Source organism: Xenopus laevis, chromosome 9_10L (assembly GCF_017654675.1).
Source record: "Xenopus laevis strain J_2021 chromosome 9_10L, Xenopus_laevis_v10.1, whole genome shotgun sequence".
Lineage (NCBI taxonomy): Eukaryota > Metazoa > Chordata > Amphibia > Anura > Pipidae > Xenopus > Xenopus laevis.
In genome coordinates this window covers 33,105,584-33,124,557 of record NC_054387.1, presented here as the reverse complement: position 1 = coordinate 33,124,557, position 18,974 = coordinate 33,105,584, and the positions used below count along the sequence as shown (strand labels likewise).

Here is an 18,974-nt window from a genome sequence, read left to right as displayed (position 1 = left end):
TTTGATTTTACAGTGCAAAATTTTGATTCTATAAGCAAAATCTGCTGTTTTCAGCACTGAACTTTGCTTTTTTTTTTCTACCAGCAGGGAAGTAGGCTGTCCATGTCTACCCATTTATATGTAATATGACATAGGGGGAAAAAAACTCTAGTTTCAGTCGTGTTAGTAATAGATGGAACTTTATATCAATAAATAGAAGAAAATATATTTTTTTACAGTGCTTTTAAACACCTCTGATGGTGCCGACCGTGCATTTTGCTTTTTTTTTTTTTTTACCTTTGTTATTTGATCTATATTTTAATATTTTGAATAACTTCTCACCTATTGTGGTTTGAATAATATGCTTATAGATGTCTAGGCAGCTTTTAATTTATTACTTGCATAAAACACTAGAAAACTGCTAAATAAAACAGAATTTTGTACATGGTTTCTTTTTGTATTGTGTAGCATACCAATAAATATTTTTGTAACCCTTTCAAACTGTGCTCATTATTTAATGTCAAATCTTGTGCTACATCATGTGCGAGATCAACCATGGTATATTCAGGCTCATGTTAGAATAAAGAGTTGGTTCGTCTTCAGGCCTGTTCTTAGCAACTTTTTAATTGGTCTTCATTTTTTTAATTTTTTTAATTATTTGCCACCTTCTTCTGACTCTTTCTGGCTTTCAAATGAGGGTCCCTGACCCCAGCAGTCACAAACAATTGCTCTGTGAGGCTGCAATTGTTAATTTTCTTATTTTTCTATTTTAGCCCTCCTCTATTCATATTCCGGTCTCTTTCAAACCACTGCCTGGTTACTAGGATAAGTTGGATTCTAGCAACCAAATAGCTGCAGAAATTCCAAACTGTTGAGCCGCTGAAGGAAAAGCAAAATAATTCAAAACCCACAAATGAATGAAGACCATTTGCAAACTGTTCAGAACCGCACTCGCTACATTATACTAAGTTAGTTTAAAAGCAAAGCCTTTATATAATTTAGGAGGCAACAAATACAGGTTTCAGTTCAGAATTTCACTTGCTGTGTTCTAGTAAGTGTCCAAACCCTTCCCTTAAATGTAATAAAATGTCCTAAAGCAGAAGGAAAGTTGCCAATCATCTGATTTGTGGGATACTTTTTGATGTAGTTAACTACATAATCAAATTTAAATCCTGTGACTAAGGATTTGGGGCATCCCTAGTTAAAATACCATGTAAACACCTATGCCTTGCCTCCATTGTCCAGTTACAAAACAGAAAAAAAAAAAATTAGAATTTCACATACCTTTTGAGTCGAAATTTCTATTTCTTCCAGTCTATGGTTATATGGTTTTGATTATGTGAAAAACATGAAAAGGGCAAGACACTGGACAATATAGGCTTACTGCTTTAAACGGTGGGTCCGGGTGCTCATGCCACAGACCTTCAACATTAGGCTGTTTTAAATTATAATGTAAAAAAACTACAGCCTCCTGGATTCTACATTTAAGGTTCCAGATTGGTGCCTGCCTGTCGCTATATTTACCTATTGTTGGTTATATTGTTGCCAATACATAAAACTCCAACTGGAAAATACCAAAAACAAGCATAGATGCCACAAATAGACCCTGGTACCAGCCAGCTTATTAGTGCAACCACCAGCACGCCAGATTCTTGTTCACTGGAATCTCGCAACAACTTTGATACCATTAGTACCGGAGCTATGTACCACTACCCAACACTAGCCGGTGGCCCTAAAAAAAAAAGGTCTGACACTCATCAGCATCTAGCCCCACAGCTCACACCAATGTTGACAGAAGTCAAACAGCAACCAGAGATCAACAGAAGAAGTGCTGATGCAACACATAGTGAAGAGGTTAAACCAAATGCACCCCCAACTCTGGAACCAACCCATAAGACCAGAAATGAGTAAATGGCACAAGGCTCAGCTACTATAGTAGCCACGTACTGGGTAAATGCAATGCTGCCACTGTACTGCACATGAAAGCATATGGCACCCAAGCAGTTCAAAGACATGGCAGCAACCAAAGCCCACTCACTAAAGTGCAACACACCTAAGGACCCAAGCCTGCTTTAGCATCTACAAGGCTGACTCAAATCCTGTTTCCATACATGGAACTACTGGCAAAGGGCTAAAACGAGCAAATTGCCAGTGCCCAGATCAGGTACTATACAAGCAATATGTTCATAGCAGGTAACTAGCCTGCAACTACTTGTAGCAACCTCACACACAACTCACAAGTCAGTTACCGTGCATTCAATCAATTGATAGATACCACCATAGGGGCACAAGCCAGCTGCCATGCCTGCCGTCACTGGTGCCCAAGTCAGCTGCTGCACAAACCATTGGAGTGGAAGGCAGTTACCACACAAATATAAACAATAGCACACAAGTCCGCTTCCATGAATGCCACCCTCTGGCACACAAGCCATCTACCTAACCCCTGATGCACATAAAACTACAAATGCACAAGCCACTTACTACTGCAACACACTGGACCACAAGACAATCAAATTGCAGTAGTAGTGGCATACAAGTCCAAAATCAATGCACCAAAGACTTAAGCAAACATCAAATATAAAACAAACACTGGCCCAATTAAAAGCTGCTGCATAACATTCAGCACATTAACTGCTGCCTCGCAACCCAAGGCAACTGCCAGATGGCATATGAACCTACAGTGTAGCAACCCAGCTACCAAGCAAGCAAAATGTTAATGCAATGCCAGTCACCATGCATGCAAGGGCCGTAGCCAAAGCCAGAAGCCAAGGATTGCCACAAGCCCACAACAGTCATCCCTGTCAAGGGTCATAGCAAAAGCAAACAGCCTCGCCTTCCAAAGGCCACAGTCAAAGGCCGGCAGCCACAACCCCCAAGGAGCCACAGGCAAAGGCAGCATCATTTGCCAAACTGTAGTGGAAAACTTGCTGCCAAACAATGTTGGCTCAAATCCTGTTAATGTGCTATCAGACACTAGACTCCATGCCTGTCATCAGACCAATCAAGAGGACAAGGACAATGTAGCCAACAAAACTAAGGAGGTGTAGCTGAACTACAACCTTCTGGGCTGCTATCATAAGCCCATCAGAAGCCAGAATATTGACTCACTGACATCCAGCAACTTGATAAGAAAGAAATCTCTAACAAAACCTATATCTCATAGAATTGCACCACAGAAATAAGAACGTGTAGAAACATTATAAGAAAGGAAGGAGGTACCATTCTGCTTCAGCAGTGCAAACCCCCAGCCAGTCCTGAAAGCACCTGGTGTAATTAAGAGAACACATACATGGGGAGGCACATTTAGCAAAGGTTGAATTTCAAGTTCATGTAAGTTTTCAAAAACTCCCATAAACTCGAAATTCCACCAATGAAATTTCTTAAAAAAATAGAATTTTCAAAACTCGGGTGAACAGGATCGCCTCGAAGACTCGTTTTAAAAACTTGATTCGAGTTTTTTCTCCGAAAACAACTACAAATTGATCCCAGGACATCTTCTATTGACTAAAACAGCAATTTGGCAGGTTTTAGGTGGCAAATAGTCGATTTTGAGTTCTAAAAGGGCCAGTGTATGATAAATCTCGATAAAATCATGATTAAAAAAACTCAAAATCGAATTTTAATTATTCCCTAGTCAAATTTGACAGCTTGGCCATAGAAAAACTCGAAATTTCACTTCAACCCTTTATAAATTCCGCCCTCCTGTGTCTGCGCAACTCTAACTAAAAGTTAATTCATATATCAAACAGCAATACAAACAATCCAAGAGGAACACATGCACCTTACCAGATTGTCAGCAGGATGAAAACTCCAGTCAGATCCCTCTGGAAAGGATGTTTGTTCAGCTTCATTGTAAAAAAGGAAGAATGCGCCATATTGCTTCAAAAGTAAATCCCCCAGCCAGTCCTGGAAGCACCTTGTGTAACAAAGAGCACAAATACCTACTGTGTCTCAGCCAGAGGAGAAGAGGAAGTCAGGTGCTCTTATAGGTCATGGTTCATTTTGATTGGCTATGTTATAGGTCCTACCTCCTTGTCTGGGAGGGGCAATACTGCCCATCTGACATGGAAGGGACACAGAAGAAATAAACGTATTTCTATTGGTTCTTGCAAGCTGAGGAAGCACACCTTCTCATTCAATTAATAGTGCTTTGATGAGCATATTTTTGGCCTGTTGGTTTAAAGGGGGACCGTTTACCGTAAAAAAAAAAAATCTTGTGTATGTAATTAAACAGAGATCCAGAAAAATAAATTCATTGTTGTTCATTGTTCACTGGTTCTTTCAAGGAGAAAGAAAGGTAAACTCACTAGGAGGTGAGAAAAAGTTTTATCACGTGAAAACCCTTGGACAGGATTCAATTTGAGATGCAATTTTGTCAGGACCAGCCTGGGACTTGAAGTGTGCTACCTGTGTGCTGCACTTACACCATGAGCCACTGGAGGCTCTTAGGGCTGGTCCTGTTCCCTATGCTATATCTTCAGGTGTTCTCCCTGTCTATAGTTTTCTCCTCCCTGAGTGACCTGCTGACCTTATTCCGGCGTTCCTTGTTCCAGCGTTCCTTGTTCAAGAGTTCCTTGTTCCAGCGTTCCTTGTTCCAGCTTTCCTTGTTCCTGCCATCCTGGTTCCTGGCCTGTGTTCCCCATATTCTCCTGACCCTCCTGGATTTCCTGGTAACGACCTTGGCCTGACCCTGTTTATTGATTTTTGCCTGTTCCTGATACTATCTGCTGTTGCCATTAAACCTCAGCAATATCACTTTGTCGTCTTCAATTGCCTATAGGTATACTCCTGGGTTTCTGCCATACCCACTTCCCAGTGAGTGGTTATCCTCAGTGACAGCGGCTCCCCGCTGTAAGCGTTACAAATTCAATTCAGAAAAGGTTAATCATGTGAAAACTTTATTGAGGTATTTGGGAAAAAACTGGAACTGAATTAGGAGAAGTTTTTTCTCCTCCAATTGAATCTTCATGATTTTTCACTTGATAAACTGTGATATAACTTTTTCTCACTGAATCGAATCGGCCCATAGTCAGTTTTGACATCTGACAGTGTATTTGAATGGAAATAAAAGTCGGTCACCATCAGATTTTATCTCATCAGATGAAGAAGCAGCATCTGCATTCGCATCCCCACAGGCTTGTTGTGTCGGATGCCAAATGTTCATTGTAGTTTACACACCAAATCTCCTGGGTCGTTTAGTCCTTGGACTTGCTTCGTTTAAACAGTTGTTTTCTCACACTCGGGTCTGAATAATTTCTGCATAGCTATGAACTGGCCCCACCAAACCTAGCCCAAATGTAGCCCATCAGGGAGGGGTTGAGCAGGGTAGTATGGGGCCCTATGTGTTCTTTAATTATGCAAAAATAATACAGGGTGGAGTTCCCCTTAAAATATTTTAGAAGGCCACCATTTATTCTGTATTTCGTGAAAGGCAAATGCGAGTAAGTTGTTATTTTTATGTTTGACAGAAACACGCCATTTTTGGAGCACCGAGTCCATTATAGGGGTTCACCTTTATTTTTTCCCGTTTTTCCAAAATCTAAGTTTAAAGTTGAATGTCCCTGTCTCTGGTGTTTGAGTCTGGCAGCTCAGTAATTCAGGTGCAGATTCTGAACTGTTACAATTTTACAACATTTAATTAATACATTTCTCAGCAGCATCTCTGGAGTATTAGCAACTATTATATCAGTTCTAACAGCTGCCTGTAATGAAACCCAGAGATTCTGCTCAGCAGGGACAAAAATAAGAAATGTATCAACTAAATGTATCCATTTAAAACAGTTTACAGGGGCGGCGACGCCCCCAGAGCTGCTTTAGAAGGTGAAAAATTACACTTTGCACTTCACTATAAGAAAAACGGTGACATATACAAAATAGAAAGTAATTGGAAAAAGTTGTTATTTCTGGTGATCTATCTGAAAAAAAACAACTAGTTGTTTGAAGGTGAACAACCCCTTTAAAATGCCTGTTTGTCCTCTGTTAATGTTATTTGTATAATAATATCCACATGGGTATCAGTTATTTTCTCACACATTTTCTTTATATTGCCATGAACCCGCCCAGCCAAAGTGCAAAGATTGCTCCCAAATCCCTTGCTTTCCACCTAAAGGCTCAGATCAGGCTGTATGTTTCTCATAATAGCATAAAGTAACAAAACCAGGCCCCCACCTTACAAAAATATATCCAGCAGGCCCAGGTCACACACACACCTTTTGAACCCCTTAGTGCACTTCTACCTCCAGCAATGGTAACCTCTTGGAGTCATCGATGGCTCAGCAATCAAATCAGCATCAACTAGCGCAGATCCACACATGTAAAAACACTACTCTGTACCAACACAGGCAAGTCTGATACATAAGATCTACCAACAGAGCTGAGGTACCCAATCAAACTTGTAGGAAACATGGAGTTGCAGTTAAAATATATATTCATTATAGGTATAAAGTCAGCAAAATGCTACCTCTTGATCCTTTGAGCAGGGTATGCTGTAATATTTATTTAAAGTTCACATAGAATCAGAGTTCATGATGTGCCATTTTCAGCTATTGTAATTCGTGTTGCAGGACAAAAAATTCTCCACAATGCCTCTGAAATCTGCAGCTTGTCTTTGGAATTCTCAAACAGCTGATCATGTCTAAGTCTTCTTGATCATATCTAGAATCATCTGGGAAATTAAAAAAAGATAAACAAAAAAAGGTGTTAGGGTCAGGCCACACAGGGCATTTTGGGGAGATTTGGTCACCTGGCGAATAATCACTTCGTTTTTGCGGCGACCAATCTCACCAAACGCCTTCCCTGACTCTGCACCGGCGCTAATGACACGAGGCGATTCGGTTTCTGTAGTCGACCGAAGTTTCCTCATGAGGCAACTTTGGTTGACCTCGGAAAACGAACCGCTGTGTGTGATTAGCATCAGCGTTTTTTCATTTTAGCCGGCGCAGAGTCAGGGAAGGCATTTGGGGAGATTGGTCGCAGCAAAAACAAGGCGATTAGTCGCCAGGCGAACAAATCTCCCCAAAATGCCCTGTGTGGACTTACCCTTACGGTGGAGTTCCACTTATTTTGCCGGCACCTTAGGCAATGAAGTTTATCAACCTGTAGATAGTTACATAGTTAAATTGAGTTGAAAAAAGACAAAGTCCATCAAGTTCAACCCCTCCAAATGAAAACCATGCATCCATACACACACCCCTCCCTACTTTTAGGGCAGCAACGGAACCTGACATCCTCTAAATAGGACAAACTTCTATTTCCACCCTGCTGTGTTTATACAGGATCTACATATTGGCACAGGAATAGTCATAATGGTGTGATTGTTCAATAGACGATAGGACCTTGGGGGTGCAATTACAAGTCAGGCCTTTCCTATTCATATTCCAGTCTCTCATTTAAATCAATGCCTGGTTGCTAGGATTATTTGGATCCTAGCAACCAGATTGCTGAAATTGCAAACTGGAGAGCTGTTGAATAAAAAGCCAAATAACTTAAAAGCCACAAATAATAAAAAATTAAAACCAATTGCAAATTGTCTTAGAATATCACTCTCTTCACTATACTAAAAGTTAATTTAAAGGTGAACAACCCCTTTAAGGAGAGGCGGACATGCAACGTGCTGCATGGAGATGCCCAAATATTAAAACATTTTGGAGAAAGGTCAGAGATTTCTCCAATACCCATTTAATTATACTTCTATAACCCCTCCTAGACGTCAACATACACATTTCCTCAAGAACAACTAAAGGTGGGAATGTGCATCAAACCCCTATTGATAACCAAAGATGGCAAGAGGCTCTCATTTAAAAATAAAAAATTAAAAACTCAAGAATCTCTATTGTCCAGGAATGGATCAAGTCACAACCCAGCACTAACGCCTGGGAGTTTGCTGGTCCCAAGGATAGGACCAATGTTATTATCTATATTGGTTTCCTATATGCGTATACATTGAACCTGCTGCATTATTTCCAGTGGGTATAAGGAACTAATTATGCCTGTACTTATTTGTAGCTTATTTCTACATGGCTCCATCCCTGCAATGCAGATGGTAGCCTTCCTGTCTCCTTATATACTATTATATGTATATATAATTACCGTATATACTCGTGTATAAGCCGAGTTTTTCAGCACTTAAAATGTGCTGAAAAAGTCTACCTCGGCTTATACGCGAGTCACTGGGTGCGCACAGGGGTTTCAAGACTAAGGGACCCGGCGCTAGGACCCTGTGGCAGTGTAGTAGGCGGAAGTGACGTGCAGAGCTTGACGAACATGCGATGTTATGCCGGCTGTTAATCTTTGCTTGCCGCAAAGGAAACAAGATCCAGCAGTGCAGAGAGGGAGAAAGCAGCCTGTCAGCCTGTCAGCAACTGTGAGAAAAAGGGGAAGGTGGAGAGAAGCGGCTTTCAGAGATCGAGCTGTGAGTGAAATGATTCAGAGAGGAGGGGGAGAGAGAAAGACGGCTGTGACAGTAGGGGTGGGAGAGGTGGAGAGAACGGACTTTCAGAAGTCGGGCTGTGAGAGGAGAGGTGGACAGAAAATTGGCTTTGATAGAAACGGAGGCAAGAAACAGGGGAAAGAAAACGGATGCAAAACTAACTTTTGTCTTACAGTTTAAAGGCACTGTGACTGGTGCAGAGAGAGGAAGGGAAAGATATGGAAGCAAATGATTAGAGGAAAGAGTTAAAAAGGGCCCTGGGTGGATACTGTCTCTCCCCATTGAAATGTAGGAACTTCCCTTTTTAAGTTCAGCATTTATTATTTAGTGTGCCTATAATGTACCCCCTGTTATAAAATATAAGGATATGTTATATCCCAGAGGTTCATGACTATAAAAGCCTGGGAAGCCAGCGCTTATGTGCTCTTACATGCACAGGGACTAGGTTTGCCCGATGCTGCTTGCGCTTCTGCGCTAGGTGACATTTTACCAGTAGCTGCTGCATTTCTCACCCTAGGCTTATACGCGAGTCAATAAGTTTTCCCAGTTTTTGTAGGTAAAATTAGGTACCTCGGCTTATACACAAGTATATACGGTATTCTATTTTCTCTTTTAAACTCATGGAGAATACATTTTTTGCAATTTTCAACTAGAGGTCTGTGATACTTTCTTTTTTTTGGTTGAAGAACTATGTTGCTTACCTGAGTTAGCATATACTTTTCATCATGTAGCTGCTCAATAACATCAAAATGATCAGTGCCATTGATCTGCGTAAATGTTGCGCTGACCCCCAGTGCCTGCAGACTCTGAAAGATATAGCAAAAGGTCAGCCTGAAATCTACTGTCCTAATACAGGTATGGGATCTGTTATCTAGAATGCTCGGGACCTGGGGTTTTCCGCAAAATTTCTGTAATTTGGGTCTCCATACATTTTCCTAAAAAAAATGTTTTCTAAAAAACATTTAAACCTGAAATAAACCAAATAGGATTGTTTGGACATCAATATGGATAAATTATATATTAGCTGGGATCACATACTGTTTTAATATTACAAAGAAAAAGGAAATATTTTTTAAAAATTAGAATTATTTGCTTATAATGGAACCTATGGGAGATGGCCTTCCTGTAATTTGGAGCTTTCTGGATCTTGGATTCCCATACCTGTACTTCTACACTGAATAAAATGTATTTTTATTGTGTCTAGTAAAAGGGAATGAACATTTAGGGGGTTATTTATCAAAGGTTGAATTTTAGAGTTTTTTAAGACCTTGAATGAATTTGAATGAACTCACAATTTGAATGTTTTTTTAATTTAAGAAAAAAGTAGAATGGTTCAATTAGCCATTGACTAATATATGACCCCAACAGGTTGTAGATGGTGTATTTTCAGATTGGAGCTATTTCCAGGGTTGGGGTATAATAAATCTCAAAAAAATCATCGCTATTTTTTATCCAAAAACCTTTATAAATCTGCCCCTTAGAGTAGAGGTGGCCATTCACAAATAGATTAAGGCTGCCAATTCGGGCCCTTAGGCCAATTCAACAGCTTATCTGCCTGTGTATGGGGCCCTCCGACGGGCAGGTTTGATTTTTCAGCTAGTTGATGTGGTCTTTAAGCCAATGGCTTGTACCCCGACATAGTAATCCAATGGTTTGGCCCTATGGCCAACAATTAGATTAGTCCGATATTGTCTATCCAAGGTGGGCATATCCAGGGGAATGAGCCCCTCATTTGGTGACTTTGACAAACGAGCGAATCTTATAGTGTATGGCCACCTTTAGAGTTGATCTATAATAAGCTGTACATAAACTATTATGTAAAAGTAGTCTTAAAGGGATTCTGTCATCGGAAAACATGTTTTTTTCAGTTAATAGTGCTACTCCAGCAGAATTCTGCACTGAAATCCATTTCTCAAAAGAGCAAACAGATTTTTTTATATTCAATTTTGAAATCTGACATGGGGCTAGACATTTTGTCAATTTCCCAGCTGCCCCTGGTCATGTGACTTGTGCCAGCACTTTAGGAGAGAAATGCTTTCTGGCAGGCTGCTGTTTTTCCTTCTCAATGTAACTGAATGTGTCTCAGTGGGACATGGGTTTTTACTACTGAGTGTTGCTCTTAGATCTACCAGGCAGTTGTTATCTTGTGTTAGGGAGCTGTTATCTGGTTACCTTCCCATTGTTTTTTTTGTTTGGCTGCTGGGGGGGGGTGATTTCACTCCAACTTGCAGTACAGCAGTAAAGAGTGATTGAAGTTTATCAGAGCACAATCACATGACTTGGGACAGCTGGGAAATTGACAATATGTCTAGCCCCATGTCAGATTTCAAAGATTTTTGAATATAAAAAAATCTGTTTGCTCTTTTGAGAAATAGATTTCAGTGCAGAATTCTGCTGGAGCAGCGCTATTAACCGATTCATTTTGAAAAAAATGTTTTTTCCCATGACAGTATCCCTTTAACACTTCACTCTCCAGGTGGAAATAACCCAAAGACAGTGAAGTATTCATTCTGAGATACCTGAAAGTACTCTTGGGACTGTCTGTGGAATTCTGGAGAATCATGTTCAGCAACAACAACTTCTATCTGGCAGGTTCTTATGTGGCTTTCCATCTGCGTCAAACATCGCATTGGGCTGTTTCTCTCAGCTTCCATCCTATTAGGAAATAAAGACACCTTATCAATATAAGCCCAACTGTGACCTTTTACTAGAAGACATACATTTGAGGCCATATTAACCTTTATTTTAGGCATTCTGTTGAAGTTTCTGTTAGGAAGAACAAGATTAGACATACTTAGGGATCCTAAATTAAGTAGAGCCTTGGCAGAATTTGCTCATGAACACAGCACTTCTGTCCTGGACCTGGCTGCGTTGGATAAAACACTTACCACCCTTATGTAATCTAAGGCACTAAGTTTTCCTGGGTGCAGTAATCCATGGCAATCAATAAAATACTTGCATTTAAACAGATGACTAGTAAATTCTACCTGCTGGTTGGTTGCTAGGGGTTACTGTCCCATGGCAAACTAGTGCCTTTTATTACATAACCCAATTAGGGGTTATTATGACACATGAAAAATGCAGGATGCCTATTTTGCACTAGCAGCAAGTGCAAATAAAATGTGTATGCATGATTTTCACATACTTATAATCCTATGCATCTTGGGCATCAGTTCATATGAACCTTGGCGTTCATAGTAAGGGTGGTTTAGCTTTGCATCAAATGATATGTTTGATGAAATCAGTTGTATTTATGTGGTATAATACATTTATTTCTAATATGTTTCTCTATACAGGTATGGGATCTATTATTCGGAAAACAATATTTATCCAAATAATCAAAATTTTCTAAAAACAATTTTCTTTTTCTCTTTAATAATAATAATAATAATAATAATAATAATAATAATAATAACCGTAACATGTACTTGATCCCAACGAAGATATAATTAATCCTTATTGGAGGCAAAATTAGCCTATTTGGGTTTATTTAATTTTTACATGAGTTTCTAATAGACTTTAGGTATGAAGATCCAAATTATGTAAAGATCCGTTATCCAGAATACCCCAGCATTCTGGATAACAGGTCCCATACCTATACTATGAAATGCGTTTAATATCTGAGTAGATTTAATTTTAGTAAAGCTTTACAGTTTGGAGTAGAAAGACATATTTACCCATTTTGAAAGAATGTGTACTTTCCAAAAATATATGGGGGCAGAAGTGACTAAAGTTAACGAAAATCTGCCAGCGTGACGTCATTTAGTTACTTTGCCAATTTACTGACGGGCACAGGCGTAGCTTCCCTAGCGAAGGAGATAGACTCTATCGGTAATTCGCTCCCTTACGCCTGCCGAAGTTGTGCTCTGGCGAATGGACGTAACTACGCAAATTCACACAGGGCGATGAGTTTTCTATAGTTGCCTCAATGAGGCAACTTTGGGCGACTATTGAAAACGCATCGCTGCGTGTGCATTAGCGCAGGCGACTTTTCATTCTAGCCTATGGGGAAAAACGCTGAGGCAGTTCGGGGAGATAGTCAGGCCAGGCGACAAAATCTCCTTGAATCTTCTTGTGTAGACTAGCCCTTAAACATTTGGTAGTGCACTGCAGGGAGTTATATGATCTATACAGTTTTGAAATCTCTGTAAAGCTGTACATATTTGGCTTTAGTGTGTTCAGGAGACATGAGAATTTTCAAATGAATTGTATTGTTGGCTGTACAATAAAATAGGTTTCTGATTATGTGTCTGGTTGTCCTGAAAAAACAATTTATAGCTTTCCTAGACAAACTTAAAGTACCCCCCTAACGAGGAAGAGAGCATAAAATGTTCTAAAAATTAGATGTGCACTCATAACACATACAAATGAGTCATTAAGAAACAAAGTTGTACCCAAAATGGTATATGTTTTATTCTAAACCTGCTATCGCCTGTGGTTATTGGAACTGACTGGTATGTACCTCATATTGCCAAAGCTGTGCAGAAGAAGTGCATACTCTACAACTTGAAGGATAGCCTCACCTCATTTAGTGCACACTTCTTCTAGTTCAGGGGTCCCCAACCTTTTTTACCTGTGAGCCACATTCAAATGTAAAAAGAGCCGGGGAGCAACACAAATAAAAGAAGTCCCTTGGGGTGCAAAATAAGGGCTGTGATTGGCTATTTGGTAGCCCCTATGTGGACTGGTAGCCTACAGGAGGCTCTACTTGGCACTATACTTAGTTTTTATGCAACCAAAACTTGTTTTCAAGCTTGGAATCCAAAAATAAGCACCTGCTTTAAGGACCCTGAGAGCAACATCCAAGGGGTTGGAGAGCAACATGTTGCTCGCGAGCTACTGGTTGGGGATCACTGTTCTAGTTACACCTTCCTGTGTTAAAGCAGTTATTGGCATCTGTAGTGTGGAGCCTCTGCAACATAACTGCTGATATTGCAGGAAGGCTTGCCCTACCAACCAATACAATTATCTGGCTGATATCCAAGCTGAGGATATTTTCAACTCAGTTGACCTTTGCTCACCAAGTTGCAGTCTGTCATCTGGCCCTAGTTGTGGCCTTACTTTAAACAAATGCCTATGTCTGTTGGACTCACTCTGACATCTTCAATGCATCGTTGACATACGTGTGGATGATGGGGAGAAGATCAAACACTCCACTGACAAGTATAGCTCCTGCTCAGACATAAGAGAGAAACCCATCACATACAGTCCTGATCGTGAGTATTTTTCCTAAGTAACGACTTATCACTAACCTTTAATGTCAGGAGTTGCCACATACTCTGACCACTTGGTGCACAGTGTCATTGCAACTAGATGAGCTCCTGCAGAGTGGCCACACAAGTATACCCCACTAAACAAAAGAAAGGTTATAAGGTTTTATTAGACCACAGAGCCATAATTTAATAAGCTGGTGAGGAACATTAGCATGCAAAAGGGGCCTGTGGTGCCAGATATGGCCATTTGGTAGCCTCTATGTGGATTGCAGCCTACAGGAGGCTATGTTTGACAGCGGACATGGTTTTTATGCAACTAAGCTAAGCTAAGAATTCAAAAATAAGCACCTGCTTTGAGGCCAGTGGGGGCAACTTCTAAGGGGTAGGGGGGGCAACATGTTGCTCATGGGCCACTGGTTGGGGATCACTGGTTTAGTAGGTGCTTATTATGTAAAGCATATTTATATAAGCATAATCTCAATGCTTGGCATGCAAGTTAATTTTTTGTGCACCTGGGTTAATTCAACTTAACTTCTCTGTTCTTATACAAATACAACATTGCACTTATACACACAACAATCTCTGTTCTATATCCAGGCTGTAGAAGCAGACCAGCTATTTTGCAAACAAGGATTAAAAGTGTTCCTTTCATTTATTTAATTTGTCTGAAGCACTTCTGCAGTAAGCCATTGCAAATGGGACTAGAGGCAATCCGTTATCCGGAAACCAGTTATCCAGAAAGCTCCGAATTACGGAAAGGCCGTAGACACATTTTATCCACATAATCAGAATTTTTAAAAATGATTTTCCCTGTAATAATGTAACAGTACCTAGTACTTGACCCAAACTAAGAGACAAGTAATCCTTATTGGAAGCATAACCAGCTTTTTTGGGTTTATTTAATGTTTAAATGATTTTCTAGGAGACTTATGGTATGAAGATTCAAATTATGGAAAGATCCATTATCCGGAAAACCCCAGGTCTCAAGCATTCTAAATAACAGGTCCCTTGCCTGTATTATATTATGCATAATATATAGTGAATAAAGTACCCCTTCTTGTAAAATATAAGGATATTATAAGTTACCGAGGTGTTTCATGACCATATATACATGTTTTTATACAGGTTATGGAACTCCAAGGTAACTTCTAATATCCTCATATTTTGCAACTGGGGGTACTTTATTTATTATAATACACAAATTTCAGTGAGTCATGTGACAGAAATGACATCAGAACTCACCGTTTATAACTGATGACATCAGAACTCACCGTTTCTACAAGATATTCATGTCTTTTGTGTATTATAAGATAATAATATATGGCAAGCTCTCAGGACAGAAAGGTGCCTTCTTCAGACATTGGGACAGATTCAGTTTCATGAGAAAAAGTTATTTATGGGTTTATCACATGGATATTTATAGGTGAGATTCAATTTGTCAGTTCCAGTTTCCCCCATAGAATTCAATAGAATTCCATGTAAAAAACAGTGAGATTCGTTTTTCTCATAGCATTGCATCTGGTTCTATGGGAAAATCTGGAACTAAATTAGGAAAAAAGCTTTTTTTTTTTCAAATTGCATCTGGCAGATTGTGCTCTGCTTGCAACCTTTTCAAGTGCATATACCCTCTTATGTAATAGGGTTTCTTAGATGCAGTAACCAACTAAGGGGTTTGCTTCAAAACCGTGGACCAGTAAATTCTTCCAGCAGATAAGTTGCTATAGGTAACTAGGCGTGTAGAGAACATTGCACCTTTTATTACACAACACCATTAGATTCCACTAGGCATTCTGGTAGGTTGATGTTAACATACTGACTATATAGGGCTATATGATACAGTTATAGGATCTATTATCCAGAATGTTTGGGAGCTGGGTTATTTTTATCGGATAAGGGATCTTTCTGTAATCTGGATCTCCATTCCTTAAATCTGCTAAACATCATTTAAACATGAAATAAACCCAACAGGATTGTTTGCCACCAATATGGATTATTGCAGCTTAGTTACCATCAAGTACAAGTTACTGTTTTATTACTACAGAAAAAAAGGAAAGCCATTATTTTTAACAATTATTTCTTAAAATTGACTGTATGGGAGACGGCCTTCCTGTAATTTAGAGCTTTCTGGATAATGGGTTTCTAGCTAAATGATCCCATACCTGTACTGAGGATTGAATTGTACAATGGTCAGTATAAATATGCACCGAGATTAGAAACCTCACGCTCGATATTAAAGTTCTCCCTCTTTATAAAGGTCCGTGTAGGAAACGTTATTCAAAAACCTTTTATCCAGAAAGCTCTGAATTATGGGAAGGCCATCTCCCATAGACCCCATTTTAATAAAATAAAAATTTTTGAAACAGATTTTTCTTTTTTATCTGTAATTCTAATAAAACAGTACCTTGTCCTTGATACCAACTAAGATATAATGAATCCTTATTGAAGTCAAAACAATCCTATTAGGTTTATTTAATGCTTAAATTATTTTAGGTAGACCAAAGGTATGGAGATACAAATTCTGAAAAGACTCCTTATCTGGAAAACCCCAGGTCCACAGCTTTCTGGATAGCAGGACCCATACTATATCATCCTTCCGGATATTACAGCTATGTTTCTTGTACATGATGCCTTCTGCAAGTCAAAATATGTTTTACAAAATTCATTCAAATGGTATAAATGGGGGGTGCACTATTTGCATATAAATGCAATCTACTGTTCTGTTCGCTTGTACAATAGTCCATGAACAAATAGAACGCAAGACTCTAATGATGATAAATGAGCAGCCTTGTCTGTTGATGTTGATTTTGCTAGTTTTCTGGCTAATACAGAGAAAGTTTATCCACTCTGTACATTGTCATGTGTAGCATCCACATAATAACTAATACTAACTTCATAAAGGGGAAATGCACTCACGTGATTTGTGGATACCGTTGTATTGTTACTGCGATGCTGCGTCTGACTTGAGATACAATGAGATCCATGTGACCTAAGAGATCAAGATGCTGTCAGCCATTATACTCCTGAAATTCTGGAAACAAACTTTTGTTTAACTAATGTCAAACAAAAAATAGAGGAAGCTCCCTTTCTGCTGGGTTGGGGGCAGTTTCCTCTAATTGGTTTAACAGGATTGTTGTATAAGAGAATGTAATTGGCCTAGGAAATGCAATATGTCCCAAGTATTGGGGGGTGCATTGACCTCTAAAATGGATACAAAAACCCCAAACATCATTAAGGCTACAAACGGCTCTCTGCCATTGACTTCTACATGACCTCGACAGGAAAATTTGAGTTTTGACTGAAAAATACCCTTGAAAACTCGAATTTTTCTGGTAAAAATCAGCTCAACCTTTAATAAATAATCCCCTGAATGTAATTTATTTGTATAACTAAAAAAATGCTCAAAAATCCCATCCGTTCAAACAGAAATGACATTCAAAGTGCATTTCAATAGAGTGCCTGATTATCCTCCTTTTCCCCCCTCTATTTTTTGTATTAGAGATCAGTGCACCCCCCCCAAAACATGGGACATATTGCATTACCTAGGCCAATTACATTCTCTTATACAACACGCCTGTTAAACCAAGTAGAGGAAACTGTCCCTAACCCAGTAGAAAGGGCGCTCCACCTTTTTAGGGCAGTGACACACCAGGAGATTAATTGCTAGCGATAAATCGCTGCTTCCCTGGGCAACTAATCTCCTGCACTCTCAGTAAAAAGCTTTCCCATAGGCAATAATGGGAATCACTGGTGGTAAAACACGTGTGTCGCTCCAGTCACCTAAAATCTTTACAAGAGGAAACGACACATGTGTTTTAGGCATGATTAGGCATCATAGGCATGATATTGCCTATGGGAAAGCTTTTTACTGGAGAGTGCAGGCGATTAGTTGCCCAGAGAAGCAGTGATTTATCGCTAGCGATTAATCTCCTGGTGTGTCACTGCCCTTATCCAAGCCAAGAGGCTTATTGGACTTAACTGAAAATCCCCCAAAAAGAAGCAGTGGGTGGAAATGTTTAAGGGCTAGTCCACACGAGGAGATTCAGGGAGATTTTGTCGCCTGGCTACTAATCGCCTCGTCTTTTGAGCAACTATCTCCCTGAACTGCCTCAGCCTTTTTCCACATAGGCTACAATGAAAAGTCGCCTGCGCTAATGCACACGCAGCGATGCATTTTCAATAGTTGCCCAAAGTTGCCTCAGTGAGGCAATTTCAGGCAACTATTGAAAACGCATTGCCGTGTGTGCATTAGCGCAGGCGACTTTTCATTGTAGCCTATGTGGAAAAACGCTGCGGCAGTTCAGAGAGATAGTTGCTCAAAAGACGAAGCGATTAGTAGCCAGGCGACAAAATCTCCCTGAATCTCCTCGTGTGGCCTTACCCTAATGCTTCATTCCCCTTTTATCAGCTGTCATATCTACACAGGAGTTGCATGCAGGCCCGGACTGGCAATCTGTGGGTTCTGGCAAATGCCAGAGGGGCTGCGATAAGGTGGGGTCTGTTTGGGTCTCTGTGTGGGCTGATTGGGCCTCTGTGTACCTGAAATGTCAGGGCCTATTTTAATTCTCAGTCCGGACCTGGTTGCATGTATCTCTGTTCACCTACCATCACAAATTAATAACAGTCCCCCTCCCTTACCTTAATCCCCCTTTTTTCTTTCCTTGTTTTGAAGAACGACAGTAGCCTAAACATGTTATTTTATCATTAGCAGTAATTACTTCACTTCAGTTCTCCTTACGCACCACATGAATGGCGATAGACATGTACTTTCTGTATAAGACACATATTTAATGGCTAGCATTTATGTAAATTTACTTTTTTGCCAGGTCCAACATGACACTTTGATCAATTGCTGTAATGTCTTTAAAGGGATACTGTCATGGGTAAAAAAATTTTTTTCAAACTGAATCAATTAATAGTGCTGCTCCAGCAGAATTCTGCACTGAAATCCATTTCTCAAAAGAGCAAACAGATTTTTTTACATTCAATTTTGAAATCTGACATGGGGCTAGACATATTGTCAATTTCCCAGCTGCCCCAAGTCATGTGACTTGTGCTTTGATAAACTTCAATCACTCTTTACTGCTGTACTGCAAGTTGGAGTGATATCACCCCCCTCCCTTTTTCCCCCAGCAGCCAAACAAAAGAACAATGGGAAGGTAACCAGATAACAGCTCCCTAACACAAGATAACAGCTGCCTGGTAGATCTAAGAACAGCACTCAATAGTAAAAACCCATGTCCCACTGAGACACATTCAGTTACATTGAGAAGGAAAAACAGCAGCCTGCCAAAAAGCATTTCTCTCTTCAAGTGCAGGCACAAGTCACATGACCAGGGGCAGCTGGGAAACTGGCA

At 39.9% G+C, this 18,974-nt stretch overlaps 1 protein-coding gene across 4 annotated transcripts in view; it reads right to left on the bottom strand.

Moving 5' to 3' along the window:
* Window positions 1-6,388: 6,388 nt before the first annotated feature.
* Window positions 6,389-18,974, bottom strand: part of afmid.L (arylformamidase L homeolog) — a 28,270-nt gene continuing 15,684 nt past the window's right edge. For all 4 annotated transcript variants that reach the window (XM_018235133.2, XM_041576160.1, XM_041576159.1 and 1 more), the window contains 6 exons: window positions 16,534-16,606; window positions 13,660-13,757; window positions 13,501-13,579; window positions 10,927-11,062; window positions 9,109-9,213; window positions 6,389-6,643 (listed from right to left, as the gene is read on the bottom strand). In XM_018235133.2, the coding sequence (XP_018090622.1) occupies window positions 6,614-6,643; window positions 9,109-9,213; window positions 10,927-11,062; window positions 13,501-13,579; window positions 13,660-13,757; window positions 16,534-16,606 (521 nt within the window). In that variant the 3' untranslated portion in view covers window positions 6,389-6,613. The remainder of the gene's footprint in view (window positions 6,644-9,108; window positions 9,214-10,926; window positions 11,063-13,500; window positions 13,580-13,659; window positions 13,758-16,533; window positions 16,607-18,974) is intronic.